This window comes from Cebus imitator, unplaced genomic scaffold (genome assembly GCF_001604975.1).
Source record: "Cebus imitator isolate Cc_AM_T3 unplaced genomic scaffold, Cebus_imitator-1.0 Scaffold15, whole genome shotgun sequence".
Taxonomy (NCBI): domain Eukaryota; kingdom Metazoa; phylum Chordata; class Mammalia; order Primates; family Cebidae; genus Cebus; species Cebus imitator.
Window position 1 is genome coordinate 11733070 of NW_016107330.1, and position 27733 is coordinate 11760802.

The 27733-nt window shown below is 53.1% G+C and overlaps 1 protein-coding gene across 6 annotated transcripts in view; it reads left to right on the forward strand.

The window, feature by feature from the left end:
* ALPL (alkaline phosphatase, biomineralization associated) overlaps positions 1 to 27012 on the forward strand; it is a 71531-nt gene extending 44519 nt beyond the window's left edge. For 3 of the 6 annotated variants that reach the window (XM_017506833.2, XM_017506818.2, XM_037730634.1), the window contains exons 2-12: positions 3805 to 3964; positions 9717 to 9836; positions 10180 to 10295; positions 12154 to 12328; positions 13053 to 13228; positions 17108 to 17251; positions 19182 to 19251; positions 22091 to 22225; positions 24471 to 24662; positions 25185 to 25304; positions 25987 to 27012. In XM_017506833.2, coding sequence (XP_017362322.1) covers positions 3904 to 3964; positions 9717 to 9836; positions 10180 to 10295; positions 12154 to 12328; positions 13053 to 13228; positions 17108 to 17251; positions 19182 to 19251; positions 22091 to 22225; positions 24471 to 24662; positions 25185 to 25304; positions 25987 to 26252 — 1575 coding nt within the window. In that variant the 5' untranslated portion in view covers positions 3805 to 3903 and the 3' untranslated portion in view covers positions 26253 to 27012. Of the gene's footprint in view, positions 1 to 1840; positions 1979 to 3804; positions 3965 to 9716; positions 9837 to 10179; positions 10296 to 12153; positions 12329 to 13052; positions 13229 to 17107; positions 17252 to 19181; positions 19252 to 22090; positions 22226 to 24470; positions 24663 to 25184; positions 25305 to 25986 lie in introns of those variants that run through there. The other 3 variants (XM_017506820.2, XM_017506848.2, XM_037730651.1) reach the window with 3 other exon arrangements.
* The last annotated feature ends 721 nt before the right edge of the window (positions 27013 to 27733 follow it).

A 27733-nucleotide genomic window follows, 5' to 3' on the forward strand; every position in this document is an offset into this window, starting at 1 on the left:
TGTGTTTTCTTTTTGTTTTTTTTTTTTGAGATGGAGTCTTGCCTTTTCACCCAGGCTGGAGTGCAGTGGCTCAATCTCAGCTCACTGCAACCTCTGCCTCCCGGGTTCAAGTGTCTGCTGCCTCAGCCTCTCAAGTACCTGGAACTACAGGTGCATGCCACCACACCTGGCTAATTTTTGTATTTTTAGTAGAGACAGTTTCATCACGTTGGACAGGCTGGTCTCAAACTCCTAACCTCAAGTGATCCACCTGCCTCAGCCTCTCAAAGTGCTGGGATTACAGGTGTGAGCCATCGCGCTTGGCTCAATAGTATTTTTATGTACTAGTAATGAATAATTTCAGAAACAATGCCATTTACAGTAGCTCCCAAAAATTGAAATAGGTATAAATCTAGATGCAGAGTGCTAACCATTACACAATGGAACCCATAGGTGTAAATCTAATAAAACATATCCAAGACCTACAGGCCTAAGATGATGGAGCGCTGATAATACCAAAGAACTCTGACAGTGAGCAGAGAGACTCGCTGTCTTCGTGACTGGATGACTCCGTGTGGTAGAGACGTAAACCCTCCCACGTTGATCTGTGACTTTAATACCGTATCTATCAAAAACATGGTGGTGGAGGACGGATCAGGGATCACCAGATTTAGGGATGGGGGATTGTGCAGCTATAAAGAGCTCAAAGGAGATTTTGCAGGTGCAGAGCTGTTCTGGGTCCTGATTGTGGTGGTGGTTAATAGAATCTATTCAGGTGTCAAACGTCAGAACCCTCGTTTTACACTTGGGACAATGGAAACCCCTCCCTCTGGAGGGGGTGACTGATGGTAATCTAATTGCTAATTCCAGAATCAGGAACCCGTGGTCAGGTTTCTGCTCTGCCATCTTCCTCTCAGTAACCTTGGGCAAGTCACTTCTCCTTCCATAGCCTTGGTTTCCTCATCTGTAAAAGGAGATGACAGGTCCTTTTCTGTCCACTGCGTAGTTTGTTAGTGAAACATCATGGTGAAATTCCTTATCAAGTGTGGAGTGCAGCACATAGACTTGATGTCATTTTGTCGGTGACCTTTTGTTTATATAAGCTCCCAAAGAGTAGTGTTTACTTTATTGAAATAAAACACACAAAGAGAAAAATACGTGTATCATATATCGACAGCTTGTTGAATTTTCAAACTGAACCCACTGTGTCACCAGCACCCACTACCCAGATCGATAAGAAACAGACCTGCCCCAGCACCCCAGCAGTCCTTTCCTGTTTCCATGCCCCCCATGTAGAGCCGCCATCCTGTCTCCCAACACCCTGGGTTAGTTTTCATACTTTCTGTCGATGGAATCACCCTGTAAGTGCTCCTGGGCTTTGCTTCCTTTGCTCAGCCTTACCTTGCAGGATTCATTCCTGTTGTGAAGAGCTGTGGATTGTCCATGCTCCTTGCTGTGGCAGTTTCTGTGTTGTGAACACACACAACATATGCATGCAGCCTGCCATAGATGGAGGCGGTTTTGAAGCCATCATGAACAGAGCTGATGTGCACGTTTTGCTGGAGAGAAGCGGGTCACAGGGCGCAGGTGGGCTGATCAGCTTTGGTAGATGCTGCCGGTTTTCCCATGCGCCGCACCGGTCTACACTCCACCGACGGTGAGCCGACGTTCCGGTAGTTACCCATCTTCAGGAACTCTTGGACTTTCCTGCACACACATAGGAGAGAATTTGGGATGGCTCTTCCCTTCCCCCGACCTCCTTCTTTAGGGCACTGGCTTACAACTGATGTAAATATTTACTGTGCCAAGCACTAGGAGTGCAGAGAAAAACAAGACAAAGTCCTCCCTGCCAGCAGCTCCCGGTGTAGTGGCTGAGATGGCCCAGGAAAGAATTACTACCTTCAAAAAGTGAGCTAGCTACATGTGATGATTGAAGTGGCATGAAGCTCAGCGGGGGTATACAGGGATAAGTGACCATCCTGGAGGCTTCCTGAAAGAGGTGACTTCGGTTTTAAGTGATTTTACATAATAGCTTAATGTGTTAGTATTTTGTATTCAGTTAATAACATTTTTCTGATTTTAGGATTTGCTGTAGGAATATTTGGAAACATAAAGTAGAACCAAAAAAATTAGGAATCATCTGAAACTCCAAATTGTACCACTCAGTTAAGTGCTGTTAGATGTTAGATGTGGGATATTTCCTTTAATTCCCACTCTGCACCCCCGCTCCCAGCCCCTACCCCAGAGCCCTCACTTCTGAGTGCAGCTTGCATGTTTTCAAGGTTGAATCAAGATCCCGTCTTCTGGTGGCAGTGGTTTCTTTTTTTCATCTATTTTTAAATTAAAAAAAAAAAAAACTTTTTCCTTTGAGCTGGAGCCAAAAAGAGAAGAATTTTTTAAAAGAAAAGAAAATCTTAAAAAAACTGAAATACAAACATTTTCCCTAGAGGCAGGGTCTCGCTGTGTTGCCTCAAGCGAACTTCCCCCCAGCTTCAGCTTCCTACGTAGCTGGGATTACAGGCATGTACCACCATGCCTGGCTTTGTTTCTTTAAAAAACTTTTAAAAAAATGTTTTATTTTGTTTTTACTTAGTGTATAATAATTGTACTAGAGTGGGATCTTACCTGTCACAACACTTTCCTAATGGTGGAGTGTGTATTACTGCCGCTTCCCACAACAAATGTCCTAATATCTTGGTCTTCGTTGAAGCAGTAACATTATTTCCCGGTGAAACTCTTGCCATTTAAAATTCTTCATCTTGTAACTCATGGGCACCAGGTTTAATATGCTTCCCAGCTGCTAATGGGGTTGTTCCTTGCGATTTAACAGGATGACCACAGTGTGAAAACATTCTTATGCCATTAATACATGCTCGCTTTAGGCTACTTGGAAAATTCAAAAAAATTTTAAAAAGAGGAAATAATCACTCATAGTCCTACCACCCAGAGAAAACCACAGTTAATATTTTGGTGTATTTCATTCCAGCCTTTTTTTTTTTTTTTCTTTTTCCCTTAGCTCTTCAATTATATCCAACTTTAAATATATATAAATTTAAAAAATACATATATATATATCTATCTAATACAGTATCTCAGCACAAAAGAAAATTTAGGAAATGCAGAAAAGACAATGAAAAAGAAAAATCCATTATCTATGATGTCACCACCCAGAATGGCCACCCTTATCAGCCAGTTCGTTCACATATGTGACTCCTACCATTTTTATATCTCTTACCACAAACGACAAGCTCTAGGAGAGAATGTAGCAAATGTCAGGGTCCTGAAAGAAAAGATGTGCTCTTTGCTTTATCCCTGGTTTTTCTGGGACTCAGTTAATTACAAGGCTAAAGACGGAGTGCTCTAGAACCGGACTTCTCAAGGTGTGGTCTGAAAAGCAGCAGCCCTCTCCTGGGAGCTTATGAGAAATACAATCAGAGCCTGTGGGGTGGGCCAGGAATCTGTTGTAACAAGCCCTCAGCGGATTCAGATGCTTGCTCTCCTTACCGTTTGAGACACACTGCTTGAGAAAGATTGGACTCTGGGAGGTGGTGGGCTTCAGATGAATTGAGTGGAAATTCACTTAGGAAATGCGACGGAACTGTTTTGCAGCGTGAAACTCACTGATGCTGACACAACTGTTCGTGTGGTTAAGCTTCCTGAGACAGGGACCACCGAGGTTTGGCATCCCAATATCTAGCCCCATGCCTTGTCTGTAATTGGTGCTCACTGAATACTTGTTGAATGAACCAAGGAATGAATGAGTGAGTGGAAAAGCGATCTCTAGAGCTGTGCCCCACATGCTTCTTTTTCTCTTTTAATTTCTAGGATTGGAGCATCAGTTAACATCTGACCATTGCCAGCCCACCCCACCCGTGTCGATCAAATTTCTGGGCTCCAGAGATAAAGCAGGTCTTGGGGTGCACCATGATTTCACCATTCTTAGTACTGGCCATTGGAACCTGCCTTACCAGCTCGTTAGTGCCAGGTATGCCTGGGGACACAAGTGCAGGGATAAATAGGTGGTGCTGATGGGGTAGGATGAGGGCAGTGTCTATGTTCAAGGTCACAGAACCATCCAAAGTATTTAAGAGCTAAAAGCAGTGTTCAGAGCAGGAAACCTCAGCTCTGCTAATTGCACATGTAGGTCACTATTTTCATATATATATATATATATATTTTTTTTTTTATTTTAATTTTTTAATTTTTTTGAGACAGTCTTGTTCTGTCGCCCAGGCTGGAGTGCAGTGGCGTGATCTCAGCTCACTGCAACCTTAACCTCCCAGGTTCAAGTGATCCTCCTGCTTCAGCCTCCTGAGTAGGTGGGATTACAGGCGCATACCACAACGCCCAGCTCATTTTTGTATTTTTAGTAGAGACAGGGTTTCACCATGTGGGCCAGGCTGGTCTAGAACTCCTGACCTCAAATGATCCGCCGGCCTTGGCCTCCCAAAGTGCTCGGGTTATAGGCGTGAGCCACTGCACCCAGCTTTTTCTCCTTTATATTATACTAGTCTTTGATTGGGGTTTCTGTTCTCTCTTTTATCTTTAATCATCTGAAATAGAATGAATCCTATGGACTCTTCCGAGTCTTGGTCCGCGGCGTCTCTTGTGGGTTTTGCCTGTTCATTCTCCCTCATGGGATTGCACATTTTGTTCTCACTAGTGAACTCACCTTCCACACTGAGTTTTTTGTTTTTCTGTTGGAGACTCACATGGAAGCGTTTCCACAGTATGGAAGGGTGTTTTCAGGACGCTAGACCAGTTTTTACGTTAATTTATTGATTTGCAGTTCTTACACTATAAATTCAGATCCCCACTTAGACCTGACTCAGAGTTGGACTTGAATTCACATTTCTTATGAATGACTGTCTTTATCCATCCCTTCCATAGCTCCAAGGCAAAATGTGTACCTTAAAACAGCTTCAGCAGGCCTGGCGTGGTGGCTCATGCCTATAATCCCCATGCTTTGGGAGGCTGAGGTGGAAGGATCACTCGAGCCCAAAAGTTGGAAGCCAGCCTAGGCAACATAGCAAGACCCCCATCTCCAAAAACAAACAAACAAACAAACAAACAATTAGCCAGACACAGTCTGCTGCATGCTGGTAGTCCTGGCTACTTGGGAGGCTAAGGTGGGAGGATCACTTGAGTCCAGGAGTTCAAGATTACGGTAAGCTAGAATCAAGCCATGGCACTTCAGCCTGGATGACAGAATGACTGTCTCTCAAAAAGAAACCAGACTCCGGCCAGGCACGGTGGCTCATGCCTGTAATGTCAGCACTTTGGGAGGCCGAGGTGGGCGGATCACTTGAGGTCAGGAGTTCAAGACCAGCCTATCCAACATGGCAAAACCCCACCTCTACTAAAAATACAAAAAGTAGCCGGGCATGGTGGCGTGTGTCCGTAATTCCATCTACTTGGGAGGTTGAGGCAAGAGAATCACTCGAACCCAGGAGGTGGAGGTTGCAGTGAGCCTTGATTGTGCCTCTGCACTTCAGCCTGGGCAACAGAGCGAGACTCCATCTCAAAAAAGATAAGAAACCAGCTGCAGCCTGAACCTGTACCTGCCCTGCCATCCCAAGCATTCCTCTTTGCATCAGCTCCTGTGGCCCCTCTGGTTTTAGATTTCCTCATTGATGCCGCCTCCTGAGGATTTTCCTTCCTCCTTTTCTTCCTTTTTCAAGCTATGTGCTACTTTTTATTTTGTTCAGCATTTCTGTATCTGGAGCTGGAGAAGAGAGCCTTCCTCGGCTCAGTCCATTATGTGGCTAGAAGTCCCCACTTGCCTTTCCTGCGCCCCAGTGTCTCCATCTGTCCAGTGGGGATAAGAATTCCTCCCCTTGGCCGGGTGGGTGGCTCATGCCTGTAATCCCAGCACTTTGGGACGCTGAGGCGGGCAGATCATGAGGTCAGGAGTTTGAGACCAGCCTGGCCAATATGGTGATACCCAGTCTCTACTCAAAATACAAAAATTAGCTGGGCGTGGTGGTGTGCGCCTGTAGTCCCAGCTACTTGAGAGGCGGAAGCAGAAGAAGCGCTTGAACCTGGGAGAGAGAGGTTGCAGTGAGCCAAGATTGTGCCATTACACTAGCCTGGGTGACAAAGCGAGACTCCATTCCCCACCCCCCAAAAAATTCCTCCCCCTTATGGCCGTTGTGAGAGTCACATGGGATAGTCAGAGTGTCTGGCAAGGAGGGATGCTCAGAATGTCGGTCTCTTCTCTTAGGACGGCTGTATTTGAGCAGATGAGGAGATGGGGTGCAGCGGGGCACTGAACTTGAGCTGGGAATGGAACCCAGGCTGCTGGGCTCTCAGGCCATTGCTGCCTCTGAGATGGTGGTGCCTTTCTGTTGCATCCCTGGACACCAAGGTCATTCTGGGATGGGGTCCCTGCTTTCTCAGCACTTACAGCCCACCTGGGTGAAAGATGGACTAAGGGATGAAAAGAGAGAAGGTGAAAAAGTGACAACATGAAAAACCTTCACATGTTCAACGATTCTGCTTTTTGTATCTGCTATCGCCAGACTGGAGTGCAGTGGCACAATCATGGCTTACTGTACCCTCAAATTCCTGACCTCAAACAACCCTCCCACCATGGCCTCCAAAAGTGCTGGGATTACAGGCATGAGCCACCGCCCCAGCCTTTTTTTTTTTCCTTCTTCAATTAGGTATAACTTACAGAAAAGGGCACAGATCTTAAATACATAGCATGAATTTTTTTTTTTTTTTTTTTTTGAGATGGGAGTTTCACTCTGTCACCAGGCTGGAGTGCAGTGGCACGATCTTAGCTCACTGCAACCTTCGCCTCCCGGGTTCAAGCGATTCTTCTGCTTCAGCCTCCGAGTAGCTGGGACTACAGGCGTGTGCCACCACGCCCAGCTAATTTTTGTATTTTTGGTAGAGACGCAGTTTCACCATGTTGGCCAGGATGGTCTTGATCTCTTGACTTCATGATCCTCCTGCCTCGCCTCCCGAAGTGCTGGGATTACAGGTGTGAGCCTCCACACTGCGTGCATGAAAAGTTTTTGACATATATTGATATCTGTGTAACCACGACCCAGATCAAGACAGAACATTTCTGGCCATGGGGCATCTGTGGGTTTTCCTGTGCCCTTCCCAGCCAACCTCCTCCCAAAACCAGAGGAAGTGCCCAGGCTTGCCCTGGCCACTAGAGACTCACTTTGCCTGTTTTGAGCTTCATATAAATGGAAGCATACAGTGTGTACCGATCAGTGCTCTTTCCCTGTGGCATTTTATCATCAGCATTTGCATATATCATTTAATAGTCTCCAAAGAGACTGGCCTCCTGGAATCCAGTTATCCAGAGCCATCGTTGCTTAAATCAGGGACAGACCCTTCTCAGGGATAGGCCCTGGGTGGCTCTGGTGGAAAAGACAAGGACTCCACCCTCTCAGGACTCCAGCCTAGAGGGAACAAGCACTTGAGGGAGAGGGACCAGCCCTGGGACCTCCAAGCTGTTAAGTCAGGGACAGGTTGTAGGGGGTCAGGGTGGGTAGAAGGTCTTCACCGCCCAATGGCACCCAATTGGCCAAAGAGGCTTCATGACCAACAGGATTGCGATGTGTTTTGAGGAAGGCAGGAGGGAGATTGGAACCAGCTTGGGCCTGTGGGACCTCCAAGCTAAACCCTTGGCCCGGGACTTGCCCAGGCTCTATCTCATGTCATCCTGAAACTGCTCATGGATAGCTATGGGTCTCCCATTTCCTGGGGCGGAAACTCTTGTCCAAAGGCACCCTGTCGGGCAGAAGGGACAAGGTGCTCCCGATTCCCAGTGGGGACCATGTGGGGACGTCTGATGTTGACGCCCTCAGCAGACACTTCCAGAAGTGCGAGGGTGGACCTGGGGCTGTTGGAGTGAGGGCAGTGGGCTGAGGGGTTGAGGTGGCGGTGGCATAAGGGGAGGCCTCTTAGGGAAGGGCGTGGGGTGTGCTTGTGTCCAAGGCTAGAGGTGCAACACAGTATCCTGCCCACTCCTCGCCTGTGCTGTCGTAGGCTGGGGCAGAGCCACGGTGACGAGTGAATTTCCAGTTCTCCCGCTGCAGCCCTAATCTCAGCCTCTCCATTTCCTAATGTGGAGGAGACACTGGTGCCCACACGCCAGGGCAGCTGGGAGGAATAAGAGAAGCTGTGTGGGGGGTGCCTGGCACCTCACCCACAGCCAGTGCATGTGTGAGGAAGGAGGGCTGTTCTTCACCCACGGCTGCCCCGAGAGCCACGCGCCGGTTGGAGCTGGGCCAGAAGATGAGGATTGTGTCCCCAGCCCACGAACATGCCACATGGCCCTGCACAAGGCCCTCCCACCCCTCCTGACCTCTCCCCCCGTTCTGTGCAGCGGGAGGCATCCAAAGAGGAAACTGCCAGGGAGCCTCTCCAGGCTTTGGAGCCGATTTGACTGGGCCCCGGTACAGAAGGGAGCCCCGCAGACTCTGGGAAGGACTCCAGTTCCCATAGCCAGGATCCTGGTCCAGCCCTGGAGGTGGGATAATGGGGGCAGGAGGCAACTTTTGAGCCTCTTCTGTACATCACTGTGTCACTTGCCTTATCTGGCCGGGTCCCCAGAGAGACCCTGAGGGGATGAGGCAGCGATCTCATTTGACAGGGGAAGAGACTAAGCCTCAGGCAGGTGACACAGCTAGTTCTTAGCAGCTCATCTCCCTGCTGGGTAGAAGGAATGAGCACGAGCTTTGGAGAGAAGCCCAGCTCTGCCAGTGTCTGCCTGTGCTGTGTGGCCTTGGGGAAATCGCTCATGGTCTCTGAGCCTTGGTTTCTTCATTCTGAGACGTGAGGAGAAGACCTGAAGGTCCACAGGCTTTTCTGGAGGATCTGGATGGCACATGTGTATAAACCACAGGTGTGTTGTCTGTGTGGGCAACTATTGCCCCCGCCTCTGGGTTCAATTCTTGGAGCAGCTGGGGTTTTCACTGAGGTCTGTCAGGCACAAAAGCTGTGGATTGGTTGCTGGACACATGCACTCATGAGAAGGAGGGAGAGAGAAAGAAAGAGGTCTTCCTGGTTCTCATTTTATCTAAAACCATAAAGCCCCACACAGAAGTCATTAACAGCCAAAAGGGAGGGAGGAGGGGAGGATAGAGAGGCAGATGTCATCCTTGCTAACTAATCCTAACAAAAGTGAATCACCTGGCTCCTTTAAATGTGATACATTAAGCAAAAGGTAAGCTTAGCTTTCCAGCACTGCTATTAACTCCGCCACCAAGTCAGGCTCCTGCTGAGCCTACTTTAATGAATAAGCTAAGCAGAGTTTATAATTGATGGCTGGTTAAATCAGGGGACCCCCGCTGTTGTGTTGTTGAATAGGTGAAACATTACTCTTAATTTGTGCTAGCACAATTCATTTGCTGCCTTAGCAGCTCATCTCCCTGCTGTGTAGAAGGAATGAGCACGAGCTTTGGAGAGAAGCCCAGCTCTGCCAGTGTCCGCCTGTGCTGTGTGGCCTTGGGGAAATCGCTCGTGGTCTCTGAGCCTTGGTTTCTTCATTCTGAGATGTGAGGAGAATACCCCAGGGTCCACAGGCTTTTCTGGAGGATCTGGATGGCACGTGTGTATAAATAAACCACAGGTGTGTTGTCTGGGTGGCAATTATCGCCCCCGCCTCCGGGTTCAGGCATTCCAGCCTGAGCAATCAGAAGTGGGGTGATCTGTACGTCCAGGGACAGGAGGCTGTCCTCACCCACCAAGTAACTGCCTCTCCCTCTGTTTAGAGAAAGAGAAAGACCCCAAGTACTGGCGAAACCAAGCGCAAGAGACACTGAAATATGCCCTGGAGCTTCAGAAGCTCAACACCAACGTGGCTAAGAATGTCATCATGTTCCTGGGAGATGGTGAGGCCCGTGGGAGGGGTGGGACAGGGCACCTAGCTAGGAGCCCGGGGAGCCAGGCCGAGTTGAAGGGGACAGTGTTGAAGGGGTTGGGGCTCTGGAGGAAGGTTGTTTAAAACAATGGAGGGCCAGGCAGTGGATTCAAGAGGTCTGCTCTGCCAGGCAGTCCCCCGAGGATCTGGGAGGGAAGGGAGAGAGGGGCTGTGCACTGTCGTTTACAGAGCCACGCCCCGTGCCAACTGCGTGAACCTGTCTTGGTACCAAACTAGAGAGCTACTGGTTACCTGAGTAGGCTGATTGGAGAGGCAGGAGCACCAGAGACTGAGGCCCCCACTCCCCACTGCAGGCATGGGCGTCTCCACAGTGACAGCCGCCCGCATCCTCAAGGGTCAGCTCCACCACAACCCTGGGGAGGAGACCAGGCTGGAGATGGACAAGTTCCCCTTCGTGGCCCTCTCCAAGGTGAGCCCCATCCCCAAGCCCACTTCACGTCTGTATAACCAGTGTCCAGGTCGAGCAACTGAATATGGCAGGAGCCAGAGGTCCCCTGACCCCCTCCATGCCCAAGTCCACTCCCCACCTAGAGCAGCCACTATCCTGACTTCTGATACCACAGCATCACTGTGCCTGTGCGTGTGTGTGTCTGTGTGCATGCGTGTGTGCGTGTGTGTGTGCATGTGCCTGTGTGCGTGCGTGTGCGTGCGTGTGTGCGTGTGCATGCGTGCATGTGCCTGTGTGCACGCGTGTGTGTGTGCGTGTGTGTGTGTGTGTGTGTGTGTGTGAGTTTAGAGACAGGGTCTTGCTCTGTTGCCCAGGTCGCAGTGCAGTGGTACAGTCATGGCTCAATGCAGCCTCCAACTCCTGGGGTCAAGCCATCCTCCCACGTCAGTCTCCTGAGTAGCTAGGACTGGAGCTGTGCACTACCACACCTGGATAATGTTTTAATTTTTTGGCAGAGATGGAGGTCTCTAATTCTTGGGCTCAAGCAATCCTCCAGCCTTGGCCTCCCTGTCTTGGGATTACAGGCGTGAGCCACCGTGCCTTGCCTATATATGCTTTTGCATGCAATTCTAGTTCACTCATTCTTTCCCGAGGCAATTTGTGAAGTTAATTAGGCTATAGGCATACATTAGCTATACTTCGGTTTGGTTCCAGGCCCCTGTAATAAAGCGAATATTGCAATGAAGCAAGTCACACATTTTTTTGGTTTGCCAGTGCATATGAAAGTTATGTTTGCACCCTACAGTAATCTTTTTAAGTGTGAGATAGCATTATGCCTAAAAAGATGTATATACCTTAATTTAAAAACATGTTATTGCTAAAAACACGAATGAGAAGCTGGGCACGGCAGCTCACGCCTGTAATCCCAGCACTTTGGGAGGCCAAGTCAGGTGGATCATGAGGTCAGGAGTTTGAGACCAGCCTGGCCAACATAGTGAAACCCCATCTCTCTAAATAAAAACAAAACAAAAACAAAACACAAATGAAGTGAGCTCATGTTGGAGAAAGGCGCTGATAGACCTGCTGGACAGAGGGCTGCCACCGATCTTCAGTTTGTAACAAACACGATATCTGTGAAGTGCACTAAACAAGGCATGCCTATACTGACCTAGGCTGTTCAAGGCGGTGTGCACTGCTGGGTAGCTTTCATTGTTGGTGGTGGTGACAGTGGCTTTGTGTTATAACCTCCGGACCCTGGGTCAGGCCCCTGGCTCACTTCTGGGGGAGTAGCAGGGACTATGGTGCCTTCTGTGCCTTCAAGGCACTCTCAGGCTGGTGGGGAAGGCAGACAGGCAGATAGTTTCGGGGTCTCTGCTAAACATCTGAATGTAGAGTGACCCTGTGATGGTGGCCACAGGGCAGGTGGCAGAGAAGTCAGCACCGGTCTTGGCCCCACCCTTCCCTTCCCCAACCCCCCTCCTCCTCACTGTCACCACCCTGTCTTCAGACCCCCCCACACCCTCTCCCTTTTCTAGGACTCTCCTGCTCCCCAACTCCTCACTGGCTCCTGCAGCCCCAGGCCCAGAAAGAGGCCTCTGCTGACCCTGCCTGAGCCCCACTCCTCCGCAGGACACTTCTCTGTACTTTGGAGAGTTGGGGTCCTGCCCCAGTGCTGCTGGGGTGCAGGGAATGATGGCAGGAAGTGGGCAGCTACGTGGTACTGTGGCTCTGGGGGGCTTCAGTGGGCAGTGGGCCTGGTCAAAGGCTATGGGGTCCTCTCTGTGTCCCTCCCCAGTCCCCATGGTGTGAGTGGAGGTGGGGTGGGTGGCCATAGCGGCAAAGGCTTGGCCATCTCCTCACTCTTCCCCCCCACCTGCAGACGTACAATACCAACGCCCAGGTCCCTGACAGCGCGGGTACCGCCACCGCCTACCTGTGTGGGGTGAAGGCCAATGAGGGCACCGTGGGTGTGAGCGCAGCCACCGAGCGCTCCCGATGCAACACCACCCAGGGGAACGAGGTCACCTCCATCCTGCGCTGGGCCAAGGACGCTGGTGAGCTGGGGGAGCAGCGGGGGGCAGGGCCAGCTTCAGGGCCTGTCTGGGCCTCAGTCTTTCCGACTCACCCTTGGGGAAAAGGCTTCTCTGCAGAGCTCCCAGTGCTGATGTTCTGGGAGTCTATGAAATATCCATGGGATTCCTTCCGGGACAGGGGAGGCTGGTGATCTGGGGTTCACTCAGTGGTGGGTTCTGGTCCCAGTTCATTTTCCTGAGTCTGTTCTTCATTTGACTATAAAATGAGTGGGAAACGCAGCCCCTCCTAGGTTTGGTGTGAGGAGGGAGAAGACCTAGCCAGAGCTAGCACGTGGGGTGCAGTCCATGGCCACTCCCCTTTCCTCCTCAGAATTGGGAGGCCCAGCCCATGCCCCCAGGAACTTCAGTCGGGGGCCAAGGCCAATACACAGGTGATGGAGCCACAGTCCACTCGAGCTCCCTCAGGGGTCCTGTGGGCGCCTTGTCAAAGGGGAGGACTCCAGCCCATGTGCTCACAGCTCAAGGGCCTTCGGGGTGACGGAAGAGGGTCCCAGAGGCAGCGCTCCAGCTGCTTGGCTACTTGGAAGCCACCCCCACACACCCACTGCTGTGGATGGGGAGATGGAGTTCCGGGCAATCCTTGGAACTGAAGGGAGGCCTGTCTCTAGCGGGGAGGGGGAAGGGGGAGGCAGCTGGGACACCCCGATCTATGGGTGAAGCCGACCCCGCTCCTCTGGTCCCCCAGGGAAATCTGTGGGCATTGTGACCACCACGAGAGTGAACCATGCCACCCCTAGTGCTGCCTATGCCCACTCGGCTGACCGGGACTGGTACTCAGACAACGAGATGCCCCCTGAGGCCTTGAGCCAGGGCTGCAAGGACATCGCCTACCAGCTCATGCATAACATCAGGGACATCGAGGTGAGTGCTCGGGGGCAGCCGGGGAGGGATGGGCGGGGCGGGGCCTCGGGTGGGCAGGAGGCCTCAGGCCCAGGCTGGCCCAGAGAAAGTGGCCTGGCCTGGCTCCCCACACACCTGGGAGGCTCCCGGCCCATTAGGGGATTTGCGGTTGAGGCAGGCAGGCACTGTAGGATTTCTCTGTGGCTGGGCTTTGGGATGAACCCTCATGTGACCGCCACCACACCCCAAGAACCAGGCACCCAGGGATTATTCCATAAATTGGAACCTGGTGCTGTGCCCCACCTCTGCCCCCCACTACACAGGGATCTGGTGGTGGCGAAGTGCCATCTGCCTGTCCTGTGCATTCACATGGGCACAGATGGGCACATATCTATACACTCAACCAGCATACCCCGCAAACAGCTGGTGTGTACAGTGGTTGATGAGTGCCAGCTCTCATGTTTAAACTTCCCGAGTTCCAGACCTTGCCCTGCGTTTTGCTAGCTGTGTGACTTCAGGTCAGTTACTTAACCTCTCTTAGTCTTCCCTTCACAACTCCTTTGTGAACTGTACCTGCCTCGTAAACTCATGCCAAGAACTGAATAAGATAATCCCTGTGGAGCTCAGCACAGGGCCTGAGGCTTAGCGAGTGCCCAGAAGGTGGTGGCGCTAGGCAGGAGCCACATGTCCTCGCCCTGAAGCACGCTTCAACAAACGGAGCTGACTCATGGAGGCAGAAGTCATCCGTGTGATGCTTACTCTCTGTGCTTAAGTGAGAACGTGCAGCTCATTCCTTTTCAGGCTTTTATTGCCAACTGTGGGCAAAGGCTGAGGGCATCTGGGGACTTCTGCTCCTTGAGCCTGGAATGGGGATTCCATGAGGGACAGAGAAAGCTCCCCGCCCCCCCACCACCCAGCTACCCCTAACCTCTTTCTCCCCACCACCAGACTCACTCACCTGCCTTCAGCCCTCCATGCACTGCAGCCACAAATGTCTGGGGGTCACTTGGCCCCTCTATAGCAGAGACCCATGTCTGCCCTTTTCCCAGCGTGGTAGATTAAGCACCCCCTTTTAGGAAACACGGTGCTGTTGACCCCTTTCAGTGAGCAGAGATCTGAGGCCAAGCCACCCATCCTGGCTTGCCTTCACCAGACACGTGGCCTGGGGCAAGTCCCTTCCCCTCCCTGTGCCTCGGTTTCCCGACCTATGCAACAGGAACAGAGAACCACAGTTGCCTGCTCCCAGGGCCGTGGGAGGCCGTGATGAGGTCATGGAGGTGAGAACATTTGTTGTACAGACACAGGGTATAATTACATGGGGCTGATCCTCAGAGGGGTTTGTCAGGGACAGCCTGAGTAGGGGACAGGAGCTTGAAGGAAAACTGAGGGGAGGGAAGATGTTTCAGGTTGGGGGGGCAGGAGGTGAGGAGGGGGGCCACAGGGGCCATGTCAGGGGGCACAAGCCAGGGAGTGAGTGGGGAGGGAGGACCTGTGTGAGAACCCTTTCTTTCCTCCTCTTCCTTTCTCTCCCAGCCCCACCTGCCTCTCTATCACCACCCTGCCCAAAAGCCCCTCAGTCCCCAGACTGTACATGAAACAAAAATCCTGGTGTCCACCCTGAAAATAAATACTGTTGCTTAAAAAAAAAAAAAAAAGAAAGAAAGAAAGACACAAACCCAAACCCCAAAGCCAAACAGCAAGTCTGTTATTTGGGAGTTTAATGAGCCCGTGTAAAGTCCCTGCCGGGCTGGAAACGATGAGGCTCCCTCCAGGAAGATTGGGGGCTTCGTCTTCCACTTGGAAGATGCCAAGAGGTCAGGTTCTGTGGGAACTGGGGGGAGGGGCAAGGGACCCGTGACCTGGGGTCCCGTTCTTCTTTCCCTCCCAGCTCGCCCTGCCCCCTGAGCTCCCGGCTGCTGCAGGGAGCAAGGACTTTGCGTCTCTGAAGTGCCCGTCTCCCTACTCCTTCTGGCAGTAGGAGTGCCTTCCAGTGGCAGCCACCCCCTGGGCGCTGGGGACTCCCCTGGATGACTGCCTTTCCTCCTGTAATAGTTCTGTGGATGGATGTTAGTTGGATTTTATTTTGTTTTATTTGTGAGACAGGGTCTTGCTCTGTTGCCCGGGTGGCAGTGCCACGGTGTGATCACGGCTCACCGTAGTCTCAACCTCCTGGACTCAAGGGCTCCTCCTGGCTCGGTCCCTTGAAGAGCTAGGAGCACAAGCCTGCACCACCACGCCCGGCTCATTTTTGAAACAAATTTTATGTGTAGAGACAGGGTCTTCCCATGTTGTCTGGGCTGGTCTCAAAATCCTGGCTTCGAGTGATCCTCCCACCTCAGTCTCTCAAAGTGCTGGGATTACAGGCATGAGCCACTGTGCCCAGCCAGATGCATTTTGTAGATAGGGAAACTGGGCTCACAGAGTTTAGGTGGCAGGCCCTTGGTCAGTAGGCGATAGAGTCAGGGTTCAAACCCAAGTCTGACTTCAAAGCCCATGGCCTTTCCAGGGCTCCATGACCCAGGCTGGTCCTGGGGTGCCTTTCTACCTCACCTGCTGTGCTGTCTTCCTGGCTCCCTATGCACCCTGCAAAACCGAGATTCTTAGGTGGGCGATGAAGTGGAGGATAGAGTGGGGGACCTATGAGGTGCAGGCCTGGAATGGTGGATCTGGGGCCAGCGTCAGCCAGGCTCTGCGCTCCCAAGGTGTCAGCCAGGGGCAGTGGCCGGGGCTGGCGCCCGCGGTGACAAAAGAACACTAGTGTGGTGGTCACCTCGGGCGGCTGCTGTTATGCTCTTGGCCCTATTTTAAAAATAGTCAGGACTTCAAACATGGACTCCCAAGGAAAACAAACAGTCCCGCGTCCGTCTGCCCGCACACAGCAGCCGGTGGGTAAAATTAGCCTGGTGGTGACCACACAGTAGTGAGGCCCGGCCCCGCTGTTTGCCCAGGCTGCGGTGGGCTGGCTCCCAGCTGGGCTGCCCCGAAGACCTCCCTGGCTGGAGCCTCTCCCTGCATGCATGCAGCCTCTCACCATGGGAGAGGAGGCTCTGGGAGTCCCTACCCTCAGCTGCATGGATACGGCAGGGCCCTAGCGCCATAGCTGGAGAAGCCCTGGGTTTGAATCCTGACTCTGCCACTTCCTGGCTGTATGGCCTCTGGGGAAAAAACCCATTATTTCTGTGCCCAGTTTTTTAGTTGAAAAACAGGTGACCAGAGTTAGTTGCAGCCTTGGTATGAAGTTGAGTAAGAATGTATCTTTTTTTCTTTTTTAAATGGAGTCTTGCTCTGTTGCCCAGGCTAGAGTGCAATGGCACAGTCTTGGCTCACTGCAACCTCCGCCTCCTGGGTTCAAGCAATTCTCCTGCCTCAGACTCCCAAGTAGCTGGGATTACAGGCACATGCTACCACACCTGGCTAATTTTTGTATTTTTAGTAGAGACAGGGTTTCACCAGGTTGGACAGGCTGGTCTTAAACCCCTGACCTTGTGATCCACCCATCTTGGCCTCCCAAAGTGCTGGGATTACAGGCATGAGCCATTGCACCTGGCGGAGTAAGAATGTATTTTAAGAGCTTGGTGCCTGACATACAGTGAATGCTCTGTACACGGTGTGATTCTTATTCAAGTGGGAGTTACATGGATTCCGGGAAGCCAAGTAAGGTAAGTTATCAGCTCCTCTGATACCTCATCTGGAAGTGCCAAACCACAACCCCGAGAGATTCATGATTTCATCTCCCCACACCGGACAAGTAGGGCCCAGAGAGGACTGAACCCTGGCTCACCAGGCTGAGAAAGTGTCCACTTTCCCAGGGACTCCAGGAATCCAGGTTCCAGGCTGAGGTCACTGAGGTTTCTGGGCATCTTGGAACCCTGCAGAAGTGATGGCTCCTGTCTCCTTTAGGTTATTATGGGAGGTGGTCGGAAATACATGTACCCCAAGAATAAAACCGATGTGGAGTACGAGACTGATGAGAAGGCCAGGGGCACGCGGCTGGACGGCCTGGACCTCGTCGACATCTGGAAGAGCTTCAAACCGAGACACAAGGTATCTGTTTGTACTGGGGCCATGTGGCTGCAGAGGTGGCCTGTGACGGGGAGAGGCTGTGTGACCCCCCCCGAAGCTCCATTGTCCTCTGCAGAAGGGGCATCAGAATTCTTCCTCCATGGGCTCAAATGGCCTAAGAGATATGTAAGCGGTACATAGTCAGTAACTGATCATTTCCTTCCCTTGGAGCGGGGACCAGAGAGAGGAGGACAGTGAGGAGGAAGCTGGGCCAGGGAATAAACTGCGTGGTCATTCAGTCACCCTGAGGACCTACTGTGTGTAGGCCCCTGGCAGGGCATGCATGAGGCACAGAGGCTGATAAGGAAACATGGAATGCTGTGTGCCTGCATGGGGCAACAGACCACAAGGAGGGGCACGAAGCCCTGGGCAAGGAGGAGGATGAGGGAAAAGGCAGCGCCGCATGGATCAGGGGAGGGCATGGGGGGGGAGGCCTTGGTTGGCCCCGGTGTGTGAGCCATGGAGGGAGGGGGGTGCCCTCCACAATGAGTCCCCCCTTGGCTGGGGTATGGAATGGATTGGGGAAGGGAGGCTGGAGCTCCGGAAGGACCCTAAGCTCCGGCTTCTTGGAGTGGCCTCTGGCCCTTTAAATCCGAGCTGCTGGCCTGCGGGCCTGGGGCAGCTGGGGTCTGGAAATGACTGTGGTCAGGGCTAAAGACAGTGGGGAGTGGCCTGGCAGCCACTTTGATGTCACTCTGGGGTTGGGTTTCTGCAAGTTCCAGGACTGGCCCCTGGGGAGGCCTCGTGGGATGAGGCTGGGCCAAGAATGAGGTGGGGGCACGGACCAGGAAAGGGCCCCATGGGGTCTGTGGGGGTGTGGGACCGAGTGGCTTTGAACCCTTTCCATCCCTTCTGAGTCAGCTCAGTCTGGACCAGAGCCCCCTCCCAGCTCAAGCCAGAGAGACACCAGCCTCAGTTTCTCTATGTGGTACACAGGGCCAGAGCTTCATCGTTCTTGCCCAGGCAGGGTGCTCACCCAGGAGTTTGGTCTGGACCCCTAAGATGGGGAGAGAACTTCTACACCATGGCCCCAAGCCTGGCCACACTCGGTATCAGTTAGGTCCCATGTAGACTACACATCCCTAGAAAATGGTGCCTTAAGAGTGGGTCTAGAGTCAGTTTCACCTTTACCACTGGGTAGCTACATGGTCAGTGTGCCTCAGTGCCCTCATCTGTAAAGCGGGAGTAACAGGAACAGCCTTGGAGGGACAGAACATGGGAGCCACCTCCAGGAAGCCCTCCTCCCCACAACAGCCCAGGCGGCTTGAAAAGCCACTGATCCCACTATCATTGCCAAGTGAAGGCAGGGGGTCACCTAAGGGCACACAGCGGATCCTCGGCAGTGCTGGGACCTCTGGTCCAGGCCCACACAGGACCCTCTCCAGGCCCAGTCTGGCTGGCTTCTTTCCATGGATTTTATTCCCTTGGGAAACAGCCCTACCTTTATCTCCCCTCCTAGATGGGGTCCCCAAGGCAGAGTTGGGGCTTTGCTTCTTCCCTGGCCCTCCATGGCCTCCAGAAAACACAGCCCATGCCTGTCAGCACTCAAGGCCCCTGGAGACCTGTGCCTGCCTCTTGTCCTGTGATCTCTCCTTCCTGACCCCAGGCTGTTCAACTCCCACATGCCCTCCAGGGCCCCATTAGAGCCTCACCTTCACCAGGAAGCCCTCCCTGGTCCTGTGCCTGGGCTCACGGCCTCCCTGGGCTCTATCAGAATTCTCATCCTCTTGAATTATACATTATAATGGGCTATTGATCCGTCACTTCTTGAGGTCAGGGATGGTGGGTCCTCAGGGAGGGATTTTTAAGTGAGGGAAGGAAACGAGCAAATTCCCTGGACCCAGAGCTGCTGGGGTCAGTCCTCCGACTCTCCCTAGCCCCCAGCACGTGCTGACACACCCCTTCCTCCTAGCACTCCCACTTCGTCTGGAACCGCACAGAACTCCTGGCCCTTGACCTCTACAATGTGGACTACCTATTGGGTAAGTGGAGGGGGTGGAGTGGAGGATGCGTGGCTTGGAGCCTGGTGGGTGCATGTGGCTAGCACCCGAAGACAAGGCCCCAGGCTGATACCCACTTAGGGGCCTGTGGCCTTGGGCTCCAGCATCTGGGAGGGGCAAGGAAGGGAGTTCTGGTTCCTGGAATTAGGCCTGAAATCTGTTGGCTGTGCAGGGGTATTAGCCCCACTGGGCACAAGAAGAAACTGAAGCTCAGAGAGGAGAGTGGCCCACAGCATGCAGCACAGCTGACGGCCCAGGCAAGTTCAAACCCTGGCTGGGAACTGGGACTTAACAGCTCCTGGGCTGTGGCGCCTGGGACCTGGAGTCAGCTCTACTGCATGTGTGGCCAGGGCAGAAGCCAGCCAAGTTGTCTCTGTCTGTCCTGATGATTGCCCTCCTCCCCAGGAAATGGGGAGCAGGTGGTGAGGGCCCAGGGGCAGCTTCAGGTCTGGTGGGATGAGGCCCTGAGCCTCTTCCAGCTTCCTGTTGTGCTGAGCAAGTGGTGGCAAAATCTCCTGCAGACATTTCCCAGGGAACATGGCTCCAAGTCCTGGGTGTGTCATTGGAGGTTACGGGCTCAGAGCTGTGCCCCTGGCAGATCCCCCAGACACATGCACACAGCCTCTTGCTTGCCTGGGTCACAAGGCACACACCCAGTACCACACAGGCTGTGCTTGTACCCATGTATCGTGCTGGTTTTGCTTATAGATCTTAGAACCAGAGTGCTGGGTTCAAATCCAGCTCTACCACCTCTAAGCTGTGTGACCTTGGGCAAGTGATTTCTCCTCTCTCTGCCTCAGTTTCCTCTTCTATAAAGTAGGGATAATGACTCTCCTATAAATGGAAGATAATGGCAGGGCTGGAGAGAACTTCTGTGTTGTCATGAGCATGACATGAACTTGTATAAGTTATCTGTTGCTGCATAACAAATTATCTCAAAACTTAGGCCAGGTGCAATGGCTCACACCTATAATCCTAGCACTTTGGGAGGCTGAGGCCAGTGGATCATTTGAGCCCAGGAGTTTGAGATCAGTCTGGGCAATGTAGCGAGACCTCATCTCTACAAAAAATTTTTAAAAACTGGCCAGTTGTGGTGGCACACATCTTTAGCCCCTACTCAGGAGGCTGAGGTAGGAGGATCCACTTGAGCCCAGGAGGTCAAGGCTGCAGTGAGGTATGATTGTGCCACTGCACTCCAGCCTGGGTGACAGAAAAGACCCTATCTTACACACACACACACACCAGGTGTGGTGGTGCCAGCCACTCAGGAAGGGGAGGTGGGAGGCTTGCTTGAGCCCAGGAGTTTGAGGCTGCAGTGAGCTACGATCCTGCCATTGCGCTCCAGCTTGGGCAACAGAGCAAGACTCTGTCAAAAGTTTAAAACAAGAGTAAACGTTTATTGCCTCACTCAATTTCTTTGGGTCAGGAATCTGGGGACAGTGTAGCTGGGTCTCCCATGAGGTTGCAGTCATCTGAAGGCTCGACTGGGGCTGGTGCTTCCAGGATGCTTCACTCACATGTCTGGCAAGTTGGTCTTGGCTGCTGGCAGGAGGTCTCAGTTCCTTGGCACACTGCTCTCTGCAGAGCAGCTTGAGTGCCCTCATAACATGGTGGCTGGCTTCCCACAGAGATCCCAGATTCTGTTTATGTAAACAGAAGCTACAATATTTTATGCCCTGGCCTTGGAAATCACACGCTGTCATTTCAATAGCATTCTATTGTATACAAAGGCTAGTGTGGGAGGAGACCACACGAGCGCGTGAATTCCAGGGGGCAGGGGTTATAGGGCACCATCTTGGAAGCTAGCTCTTGCCTGCTTCCAAAGTGCTTAGAACAGCATGTGACACAAAGTGAACGCTGCATGCATTGGAGAGATCGTTTGGCTGTGTACACACTCACAGAACGGCAGCGTGTCCTGGAAGGACACCAGAACCAGAAGCACCAGAATAGGACACATGGTACTTTGTGCCATGGGCAAGGAATGGATCATTCTCCTTATGTCACAAGAGAGAAAACCGAGCCCACTGAGCAGGAGGGACGGTGATTCCAAGCCTTTTGCTGTTTCGCTGCACAGGCCGCTGAGCCCTGCAAACCCAACATGTAAATGCACACACACCCAAGCTGTACCATCAAGTCCAGGCTATGGTCTTCTGCCTTAGGGCCATAGTACTGTGTCCTGGGCTCTGCAGGCTGGAGGCAGACTGACTGATGGGTTTGAACCCCAGGTCTGCCACTTCTCAGCTGACAATAGCTAGCTATGGAACACCTCTGGGCCTCAGTGCTCCTCATCTGTAAAATGGGCATGGCGATCCCTCCGCACCATACTGGCGGCAGTGAAGATGAAAGGAATTGGGGCTGGGCCCAGTGGCTCATGCCTGTAATCCCAGCACTTTGGGAGGCTGAGTCAGAATGGATCACGAGGTCAGGAGTTCAAGACCAGCCTGGTCAACATGGTGAAACCCCCATCTCTACTTAAAATACAAAAAAATTAACCAGGTGTGGTGGTGCATGTCTGTAATCCCAGCTACCCAGGAGGCTGAGGCAGGAGAATCACTTGAACCCGGGAGGTGGAGGTTGCAGTGAGCTGAGATTGCACCACTGCACTCCAGCCTTGTTAACAGAGTGAGACTGTCTCAAAAGAAAAAAGAAAGAAATTGGGGCCTAATTCTGGGCCCACAAGAGCCACCCAGATAAAGATCCTCCCGGCCACCATACACTACCCCCAAGTTGGCTGTGGGGAGCCTGCGTTCCCTGAGACACCCCAGGTTCCTTGGGGTGCTCCTAGCAGGGTCCCGCCTCTCAGCATCCACATCCTCCTCAGGTCTCTTCGAGCCAGGGGACATGCAGTATGAGCTGAACAGGAACAACGTGACGGACCCATCGCTCTCTGAGATGGTTACAGTGGCCATCCAGATCCTACAGAAGAACCCCAGAGGCTTCTTCTTGCTGGTGGAAGGTAGGGGTTCCAGGTCTGCTGAGAGGGGGCTGCCGGAAGCACAGCCCTGGTGTCGCGATGGAGAAGTCCCTCTCTTAAAGGGAACTGACTGGTTTTGGGGTGAAGGGAGAGATCCCTTTGGGAGAATAGGTTGTGGAAGGAGACTGGGGCTGCTGTGGACACTCCCAGCCCAGCAAGCTGCTCTCCTTTGGGCATGAAGATAGATGTAAGTCGGGCTCACTAGTCCAGTAAGGCTTCCTGGGAGAGGAGGTGGGCTTCTTCCCTCTGGTAGTCTTTCTTGGAGACCTGGCCCTGGAGGGACAAGTAGCTCCTCAGCCTCACTGCCCTGAAAGGCAAATCTGCATGCCCCAGCTTTCCCACGCCGTGTGCTGACATTCCCAGGCTCTCCCAGCACTGGCCAGTGGCCCAGCAAACAGACCTGAGTTTTGGCCTGGCGCTGCCATCTGCTGGCGCTGTGACCTTTACCTGTGCGCTTCTGTTACGTGAAGCCAAAAATAGTCTCTCTCTCTCCTAAAGGGTGATTCGCCTCCATTGTGTTCATAGACAGAAAGTACTTGGAATGGGACCCAGTAAAGAATAAACCCTGTGTTTCTATTATTAGCCTTATTATGGCTACACAATAGCTAAAGCAGGAACAATAGGAAGTGTAACAAAATGATAGAGATTCCAGAATCTTCCAATGCTAACAGCCCTTGCCCACAGCGGTTCCTTGGGTTGCCCTGCTGAGCTCCACATGTATACACACGTGCATACACGTGAACATGTTTGCACATACGCTCACCGCACACACATGCTCAGCTCCTCCGCCTCCCAGAGGCCAGTGTCCGCCAGCACAGCTTGGCTGCTTTCTTGCCAAACTCCGGGGTTCCCACTCGAGCACAGCGGTCTCGGCCTGGCCCCGAACAGGCCTCTGACGCCGAGGAGCCAGCCAGAAACCAGCGGTGGCAAGCATGGGCTCCCCCGGGAGCGGTTCCCTTTGTGAGCAAGGCCAGGATGGGCTGGCCAGGCCGGCTGCTCCCAGAGCCACAACAAAGGGAGGATCTGCCCTGCCAGCCGGCCAGGCCCGCCGTAGGCTCAGGCTGGTGGGAACAGAGGGCTGCCTGGCGCCCAGGACCCTCTGAGCTGGGAGTGTCCACCCAGGCAATGCCCTCCCATTAGCAAGGGAGATATTCCTTTAAGGTCACACAGCCCTTGGCCGCTGGGCCAAGTCTCCAGCCAGGACCTGGCTGCACTCCCCCGGGGGTGGGAGGTGGGGCGGAGGTGGTGGGGTTTAGGCTGCAGCAGGGCTTTGTGGAACCTGCCACAGGCACTGCCAAGACACTGAGGACTTTGCCACCTCTCACCTCTGGGAGCTCCATGCTTGTTTTTTTTTTTTTTTTTTTTTGAGATGGAGTTTCGCTCTTGTTACTCAGGCTGGAGTGCAATGTCACCATCTCAGCTAACCAACCTCCGCCTCCTGGGTTCAAGCGATTCTCCTGCCTTAGCCTCCCGAGTAGCTGGGATTATAGGCATGCACCACCATGCCCAGCTAATTTTGTATTTTTAGTAGAGATGGGGTTTCTTCATGTTGGTCAGGCTGGTCTTGAACTCCCGACCTCAGGAGATCCACCCGCCATGGCCTCCCAAAGTGCTGGGATTTCAGGTGTGAGCCACCGTGCCCGGCCCATGCTTTCTTTTTAGAGGGGATGATTCGAGGTGGAGATGAAAAAATGGGGTTAGGATGAGTCTGAAATTGACATCCCAGAAAATCCCACAGTGGGCTTCCTCACCCTAGGCCTCAGTTGCTCCATCTGTAAACAGGGCTTATCATATTCCTCTCTGCCAAGAACTGTTGTTCAGGGGAGAAGAGACATGGGCGTGTCGAGCCTGGCACATTGTAGAGATTGCAGCGTGCCCCTTCCCTACCTCCCGAAGGCTTCAGTGCCGCCTCCAAGCAGCTAGAAAGGCAGTGCTGGGAGGGGTGGGAGGAGCATAGCTTTCCGGCCTGGTGGATCTCATTCCACATCTGGGCTTTGCAGCCCCCACGTGTGTGCCTTTGGCCCTGGGGCTGTCCCTCTCTGGCCTCTGTCAGGTTGAATGGCTGCGTGAGATGCCTCGGCTGTGGTGCTGTCACAGAGTGGTGCCCGGCAAAGGTTCCTGTCCTTCCCTCGATAGCAAAGGTTAATCCAGCAGCAGTGTCATGGGGCTGGGGAGCAGGTCTTCCTCCCCCTCTCCCTCACCCAAGGCCTTTGCTCTGTGTCCCAAGGAGGCAGGATCGACCACGGGCACCATGAAGGCAAAGCCAAGCAGGCCCTGCACGAGGCAGTGGAGATGGATCAAGCCATCGGGCAGGCGGGCATCATGACCTCCTCAGAAGACACTCTGACTGTGGTCACCGCGGACCACTCCCACGTCTTCACCTTTGGTGGATACACCCCCCGTGGCAACTCTATCTTTGGTAGGTAGGCCTTCTTTGGGGTGGATACTCCTGAGGGGTCTCCCGTCTGCCCACCTGGGAGTGGGAATGGGTGGGAGAGCCAGCAAGACCAGAGCCTGGTGGGGACTCGATGGCAGCTGGGTGGGGAGGAAGCGTTACTGGGGATGGAGAGAAAATACAGGGTGAGGCAGGGGAGTGAGCTGAGTTGTGGTCAGGTGGACAGGCAGGTGGGTGGATGGATGACCACATTGGCCATGCCTGGGCGAGAGCGTGGATAGATGAATGGGAGGGAGGGTGGCTGGCTGGATGATGGCTGGATGGAGGGACAGATGGATGGGAGGGACATGGGTACTATGAGAATCGGGGATGGTTAGTTGCAAGTAATAAGGTTTAAAAGGTGGCTTGGTGGCTTGATGGAGGCATTGCAGGGCCCTTCAAAGAAGATCCCAGGGGTCGCCAAGCCACCAAGCAGCCCAATCTGGGGGCTAGGGACTGTATTCCTGGTGCTCCAACATGACCCCTGAACACCCTGTCCCTGTGCAGGTCTGGCCCCCATGCTGAGCGACACAGACAAGAAGCCCTTCACTGCCATCCTGTATGGCAATGGGCCTGGCTACAAGGTGGTGGGCGGTGAACGAGAGAATGTCTCCATGGTGGACTATGGTGAGACCTCCGGGACCCAGGGCTGGGAGGAGACAGGGCACCCCTTGGGGTTGGGTTTGGGAATAGGGTGTCAGCTTGTGGTCAAGGTCAGGGGTCTCAGATGGCTGGGACTTGAGTCAGAACAACCTCAGTTTGAATCACCTACAATTTAGCAGCTCTGTGACTTTGGGCATGGGACTTCACCTTTCTCAGCTTCAGTTTCCTCTCTAAGACGGTTCTACCTTCTAAGGTTATCTGAAGGACCAAACGGGTCTGATGAGCTTAGTATGGTACCTGGCACATGTAGGTGCTCAATATTTTACCCTCCTTTTTGTTGGCTCTATAATATTCCAGTATATAAGTCTTTGCAGTTAGTTCATCCCATCCCATATCAATCATTTGTTCTTGATACTCCCAGTGGCTCCAGGGGATCTAAAGACACAGCCAATGGTAAGAGGGTCTCCCTCACAACTCTCCCTAATCCCAGCAGCTCAAACGAGGTGAACGTTCTCTGCAGACCCCTGTGTCAGAACAGGCTCTGTTTAAATCCTGTGGCCTTAGGCAAAATGACTTCCCCACATTGAGCCTCCCTTTCCTCTTCTATGAAATGGGAGAATTCAAGCCAGCCTGGGAGACGGAGAAGCTGCGTGCGCAGCGCCAGGACCCCGGCAGGCTCTCAGCAAGCGTTTCTCCTGGCCCACAGCTCACAACAACTACCAGGCACAGTCTGCTGTGCCCCTGCGCCACGAGACCCACGGCGGAGAGGACGTGGCAGTCTTCTCCAAGGGCCCCATGGCGCACCTGCTGCACGGCGTCCACGAGCAGAACTACATCCCGCACGTGATGGCATACGCGGCCTGCATCGGGGCCAACCTCGACCACTGTGCCCCTGCCAGCTCGGCAGGCAGCCTCGCTGCAGGGCCCCTGCTGCTCCCACTGGCCCTCTTTCCCCTGAGTGTCCTGTTCTGAGGGCCCAGGGCCCGGGCACCCACGAGCCCATCACGGATGTCAACTTCCCACTCCCAGTGCTGCCCACTGCCCGGCAGCCCGCCCCTCAAGGGGCACGGAGGTGGGGGCCTCCTTGGCCTCTGCAACTGCCAGAAAGGGGACCCAGGAAACCAAAGCCTGCCGCCTACCCACCTTGCTCCCCTCTGGAATCCTCCCCAGGGCCAGACCCACTTCTGGCCCCCAGCCTTTGCTCCCTCCCCGCTGCCCTTTGGCCAACAGGGTAGATTTCTCTTGGGCAGACAGAGAGCACAGACTGCAGAAATTCTCAAAGCATCTTATTTTTCTAGCAACATATTTCTCCAGACCCAGAGGCCCTGAAGCCTCCATGGAACATTCCGGATCTGACCCTCCCACTCATCTCCTCCCCTCTGGAACCCCATGGGTCCTACCATGCTCCTGTCCCTGTCCCCAGGCCCAGCCCTCCTTCAGGGAAGATGAGGTCTTTCTCCTCAGGACAAGACCTTGCTCACGCACTCACTCCAAGGCCACTGGGGTCCCAGGAAGCTGGTGCCTGGGTGGCCGTCCTACCCGGGGTGGCCCAGGCTGGGAAGAGCAGTCTGGCAGGGCTCACAGACCTGGGCTCTGAACACACATGCCAGCTCCTCTCTGAAGCAACTCTCCTGTTTGGAACAGCAAAAAAAAAATTTTTTTCTCTTTTTGGTGGTGGTTGAAAGGAAACACAAAACATTTAAATAAAACTTTCCAAATATTTCTGAGGACAGAGCTGAGTCTTTGTGGTCAGTGAGAAAAAGACTGTAAGGAGCTTATTTCTCTGGGAAGAACTGGCCTCAGGGCCCAGGGCACAGGTGGGTTGGGCAGGGGGCAAGGGCCTCTGTCCTGGGGGCTTCACACTCCCTACCTTGCCACTTTGGACACATTGCTTTGTGCAGTTTTCTTATCTGTGAAATGGGAGACAACCCACTTCTGGGTTGCTATGAGGATTAAGGCGGCCGGGCGCAGTGGCTCACGCCTGTAATCCCAGCACTTTGGGAGGCCGATACAGGCGGATCATTTGAGGTCAGCAGTTCAAGATCAGCCTGGCCAGCATGGTGAAGCCCTGTCTCTACTAAAAATACAAAAATTAGCCAGGCGTGGTGGTACGTGCACCTCTAGTCCCAGATACTCCAGAGGCTGAGGCAGGAGAATGGCTTGAATTCGAGAGGCAGAGGTTGCAGTGAGCCGAGATCACGCCACTCTACTCCAGCCTGGGTGATGAAGCTAGACTGTGTCTCAAAAAAACAAAGGATTAAAGAGGAGTGCCTGTGTGCCCAGAAACCCACAGCAGGGAGGACTTCAGGGGCCCAGTGGCAGCCTGGCTGCATGACACCCACAAACAGCACTGCATACCTTGGCCCATTTCAATCATTCAACAAATAAGCAATATTTGTTGACTATATAGCTTACATATATATAAGCTAGGCACAGTATTAGGCCTTCAGAAT